The sequence below is a fragment of the Dasypus novemcinctus genome, chromosome 13, assembly GCF_030445035.2.
Source record: "Dasypus novemcinctus isolate mDasNov1 chromosome 13, mDasNov1.1.hap2, whole genome shotgun sequence".
Taxonomy (NCBI): domain Eukaryota; kingdom Metazoa; phylum Chordata; class Mammalia; order Cingulata; family Dasypodidae; genus Dasypus; species Dasypus novemcinctus.
Window position 1 is genome coordinate 113,847,461 of NC_080685.1, and position 5,855 is coordinate 113,853,315.

The 5,855-nt window shown below is 32.8% G+C and overlaps 1 protein-coding gene across 1 annotated transcript; it reads left to right on the forward strand.

Annotated features, from left to right (window-relative positions):
- Positions 1-2,673: 2,673 nt before the first annotated feature.
- On the forward strand, positions 2,674-3,279 carry LOC101422163 (olfactory receptor 6J1-like). The gene has a single exon (XM_004447351.3). The coding sequence runs from the start codon at positions 2,674-2,676 to the stop codon at positions 3,277-3,279; it is 606 nt and encodes a 201-aa protein (XP_004447408.2).
- Positions 3,280-5,855: the final 2,576 nt, after the last annotated feature.

Consider the following 5,855-nt stretch of genomic DNA (forward strand, 5'->3'; position numbering starts at 1 on the left):
CAACTTCCTCATTACCATCTGTAATCCCCTACCAGACACCTTTTGTCAAGGTTTAATCCTAGGCATGTTATTTAAGTGGTGGGTCAAAATTATGTAACTATGTTGTAACTATAGTATTTATCTGAAATATATATATTTCTCATAGGGATGCATATGGAATGCAATTAAATTATCAATATCATCTCATCTTGTCTTCTCTAGTCACTATAAAACACATTTTGATAGCCTCATTTTTCTGTCCATTTTTTATTTCTATGCACTACTCCAATGTTTCCTGTCTCCAGATAGAGTTCTTAAAGAGAATTTATTACAGACAGTTTATGTCTCCATTTAAATCTTCTGTGTGAGTTGATTTTTTTCCTCTACAGTGTTTCCCATGAAGGAAATAAAAATCATTAAATGTGCTCTTATGAAATTTGGGATATTTAACTTAGTTTTTTCTATTTGTATAATATTAATAATGCCCAGTGGTGTGAAATAATATTTAATTCTCTGTTTAAAAATCGACTCTTTATAATAGACTTTTTAAGATTAAGTTTAACATATTTTGTTCACTTCTGAAAAGATTATCATTCTGGCAATTTATTTGGAATTGTACCTTCTTCATAAATAATTTTGTAATATTGGATAAGGGATATAACCAATTATTCCATTCATACCAATGTGTGAATTTCATACAATTTACTTTCAAAGAGTTGGCCAGAGATATTAACACGTATTTTACTTTTTATGCTTTTTGAATCTTTAGAATATAAAAAATATTACAACAAAGTTTTCATTACTGTTACTTATTTCCACTTCTGCATGTATTTCTTAATTTACTTTAGTAAATATGATGTGATATCTAATGTAATATAGTTTCATGATATTTCAACATTCACTAGAAATTGTGTTATTTCCGAAAACCAACATCAGCTTTTTTGACTCATTTTGAATTTTCTGCACTGAAAAATAATTTTCATGCTCTTAATACTACCACACCAACTTTTACTGTTTTTTTCCCCCTGATTTGTTTTTTACATATGCTTACATTTAATATTTTTGATCCATAATGTTCTGTGTGTTTTCTGGCAAATAGCACATAGCCACATAGGGATTTTTGTTCCTGTTTTAGAACCTTAACTAGGAAGATTAGTTAATTCATGTTTACTGATAACATTCTTATTACTGCACATTTATTAACAGGATAACTATTTTCAAAATTGCTCATTTGTTTTTGATAATTTGTTATTTGCAAATTGGTTATATTTACTTCACTTTCCTTTTTCTGTTTGTTTAGAAAATCTTGCTTTGTGTCTGTCATTCATGTTAAAATAATTTAATCTTCAAAGAGTTTATAATTTTTTACCCATTCCTTTAAAAGTATTGTTTTTAAAATGTGAGGATTATTTGTGCACTCTACCAAGTCATTGCAAATTTATAGTAGATAAGCCACCATTGGCTCTAATTTTCATAGATAGAAATATTGTGTCTGATCTTTTGTACCTGTTACTAACCCAGCCACAAACCTCAGCTGAACTTTCCCATATTCTCATAAAAATATTAAAATAAAATTACTCAAATATTGGTGTCAGCTTTACAAATTGAAGACTTTTTTCCATATTCCTTTTGCATGATCTGCAAGGTCTTTAAGGATAGATTAAATCTCAATGAATTTCAAAGTAATTCAAAAGTAGAAAAAATTTTGGGTGGAGGAATATCTTTAAGTCTGTAGATATAATCACCTAAAGTATCTGAGGGATAATCTAATTCATTCTTATTTCTTCACCCTTCCTAGCTGGTTGATTACTAAAATTCCATGTAGGAAAGAACCTCCATTTAATTGGCAACCATGGGCCCACTCTCCCGTGTGACCTTTGAACATGTAGTTGCAAATCAAAGACTTGGAACTGGACACATGTACTGTTGGTTTTGTTCTCTCAACTACTTAGATACTGCCGTCTCTACAAGGTAAACTTTGAAACTTTGGTAATAAACCATTCTGATTGGTATAGGTAGCAACGAAGTATTTTATTGGTATATTCATTAAAACACTTGCATGACAAATATTTTATTGATGTAATGTTTAGGTCTGTTTTAATTTTTAACACATATTTCTGTGGGAACTAGGGAATATAAAAAAGAAAGGTGTTAGAGAAGTTGAGTTTCATATAACCATATATTAATTTTTCTGGAGAAACATTGCATCCAACCGTAATTTCAATTATGTTGAAAATGACTAAAATAGCCTCTTCTAAATTTGTTGTAAATTCTGTGTTTTAATGAATGACTCATATTACTTATTTTCTGGATATTCTCTTTACAGTAAATAGGAATGTAATTAAGTAAATGGGAAACTGGACACTGGTGACTGAGTTTATTCTTGTGGGAATACCCACAACCAGAGCATTTGGGGGCCTCCTGTTCATGATTTTTTTATTGGCCTACTTAGTGACAATCCTTGGAAACACCCTCATCATTACCCTCATTCTTGTGGATTACAGGCTTCACTCACCCATGTATTTCTTCCTCAGCAACCTCTCTTTCAGTGAAATATTAACCACCACCTGTGCTGTTCCCAAGATGCTGGCAGGTTTCCTGTCAGAGAGGAAGACCATATCATTTGGAGGATGCTCTGCACAGTCTTATTTCTACTTCCTTTCTGGATGCACTGAGTTTATCCTTTTTGCTGTCATGTCCTATGATCGCTTTTTGGCCATCTGTAGTCCCCTTCAGTACCCTACAATTATGACCAGCTCACTCTGTATCCATCTTGTCATCTTCTCCTGGGTGGGTGGCTTTTTCCTGATCCTCCCATCCACCATCCTAAAAATAGGACTGCCATATTGTGGCCCCAATGTGATTGATCACTTTTTCTGTGACAGTGCTCCCCTCCTCCACTTGGCCTGTGCTGACATACGTGTCATTGAGCTCATGGATTTCCTCAGTTCCCTTGTCCTGCTCATCAGCTCCCTCTCACTCACAGTGGTCTCCTATGTTTATATCATCTCCACCATTCTGAAGATACCCTCAGGACAAGGACAACGCAAAGCCTTTGCCACTTGTGCCTCTCACTTCACTGTGGTCTCCATGGGCTATGGGATCTCCATCTTTGTTTATGTCCGTCCCTCACAGAAGAGCAGCCTGCACCTCAACAAGATCCTCTTTATCCTCTCCAGTGTCATCACACCTCTCCTGAATCCTTTCCTCTTCAGTCTACGGAATGAATCCATGAAAGATGCTCTAAAGGACACAGTAGCAAAGGGACAGAACTTTCTCAAAGGACTGAGGTGCATGTGAAAGAAGTCTGTGAATCAATCCTATGGATACTCAGAGTTACCAAGAATGATTTCAACCTAATTACAAGGTATTTTTAAATGGCACATGTTATAAATTATGACACAATAACAATTGTGTTAACATAATATTTTGAGTTTATTAGCAGCTCTTTGTTAAAAATATTTTATATCAATCAAAATTGTCATTTTATTTTCACACTGATAATTTGAGTGGCATTTTTTACAATTGCCCAAAAATGAAAAACACCCAAGTGTACATCAAAAGATGAATGGATAAACAAAAACAAAATGTGATCTATTCATATAATAGAAAATGAGTCAGTCATAAAAGGGAATGTAGTCCTAAATACATGAGACAACATGAATGAACATTAAAGATGCCATGTTTCATGCAAAAAGGCATAAAAAATTATTTGTGCTCTTACAAATAATTAAAATAAGCAAATTCATAGAGTCTCAAAGTAGAATACAGGTCACCAGGGTTGCAATGGAGGTAAGAAATAGGAGTTAATGATTAATGAGAACAGAGATTCTGTTTAGGGTGATGGAAACATTTGGTAATGGAATGTCGTGATGGGAGCACAAAACTGAGATTATAACTAATATCACCGAATCGTGTATTTGCAAGTGGTTAATATGGTAAATTTAAGTTGTATGTGTTATATGAGAATAAAATAAAACAGTACAATATAAACATTGATTCCTAATTACATTATGGACTATAGTTAGAATAATTCTAATAATATTTCAATAACTGTAACAAAGTTCTTACACTAATGTAAAATGTTAATTAGAAAATGTGTGTATGTAAGTAGAGAATACATAAGAAATTTGTAATTTCTGCATGATTTTTCTGCAAACCTACAGCGTCTCTAATAAAAAATGAGAAAAATGCAACTTTCAGATAATAGAAGGTAGTTATGGGTAGATGTGATATAAGTAATAATATAGTATCTTTTAAAAGACCTACAATTGTATACACTGCTTGGTTGAGAATATTACTGAACTAATTATATATAATCAGTTCGCCCCAGGAAATATAAGATGAAAAGGTTTCAAGGCACCTTCTCCCCAAGATGGAAATTCAAGCTTGGAAAAGACTCAGGTTTTGTCTTTAATACTTGCATTTTTCTTATATTTTAGTTCAAACATTAGTTACCACATGATGTTCATATTATTTTCCAAGTGGAAAACAAGACTTCCTTCCAGAAATACTTCTATCATATTATCTTTTCAGAGTCCTCGGTAATAATCAGTAAAACAGTCCCCTTAACATTCTAGCACATCACCCTTTCATATATTTTATACTTTTCAAACTATTTTGTTTGATATTTATATTTAATTAAAAATTAAGCTCTTTGAGAATAAGGATCTTGAATTTAATAAAAAAAATTAAGCTCTTTGAGAACAGGGATCTTGACTTTTTTATTCAAGGCTTTAGTTCTAGTTCTAAAAGAGTATCAGTAGTGTTACAAATGGAATACACAGTTTTCTTTTATCACTGAGATCTCTCTGAAGGTTTCCTCAGTTATACTCAAACTATATTGATTCTTCTCAGGTACAAGATGAAGTTACAGTTTGCCTCACTCAGTAGAAAAGGAGTGATTTCCTCAGTTCAAGTCTAAAACAACTCAGTTACAGAAATGGCACAAGTTATGTAATCTTTCAGGTCCAAAGATATGGCCAGAAGTGTAATAACATGCTTAATAATCCACATAAATTTGAGATGGTATTAATCTGAGGAGGAACAGAAGAGTGGAAGGCAGAAAATACAATCTATATCCACTTGAATGGTTCTTCTCAAACTCTCTATGGCCAAGGATATTTCCCCCCATCCTCCATTTATCAATACCTTTCTAAAACATAATAAAAATGAATAACAAGAAATTATCTTTAAAAGCTATATAATTCATAAGCTCCAAAATGGTATAATACTGGACAGACATAAACCCATATTCCAATAAATGTAACAGTCATACAACAGAAAAGGAATAAGGGATTACAAAAACTTTATGTTTTTTCTTTCAAAGTGTCCCTTTATAGGTGATTCATAGAGAATGGTTCTTCCATGTGTAACATTTTGTTGTTCTGCAATTGTTAACCAGGTAAAAAAAATAAAGAAACAGCCATTCCTGTCTGAATTGCCAGGATTCCATAGATCCCTGACCAACACACTACTTTTAAACATTAGGGAGGAGTTCAGTTGTTTTATTTTCTTAATTTATCTTTAAAGGAGCTTTTGATTACATAAATTTTACAGTGAAAATATAGGAGTGCCTCACCCCCTCCCACACTTTTCCTCACTCACAACAACTTTCATTAATGTGGTGTATTTGTTACAACTGAAGCATTATTACTAAGCATAGGGTATAGTTTATATTATGGTTTACCATATGCATCACACATTTTTATAGGTTTTAACATAATAGAAAATGGCTTGTATCCATCATTGCAATATCATGCAAAACAATTCCAATGTCCCAAAAATGCCCCATGCTACAGCTATTCTTCCCTCTCCCTCCCCTCAGAACCTCTGGTCACCACTGTCTTTATATCAATGTTACAAATTACTCCATT

What these genes read in the sequence shown, in the direction of transcription:
- LOC101422163 (XM_004447351.3), top strand. Translation starts at nt 2,674, where the DNA reads ATGTCCTATGATCGCTTTTTGGCCATCTGTAGTCCCCTTCAGTACCCT.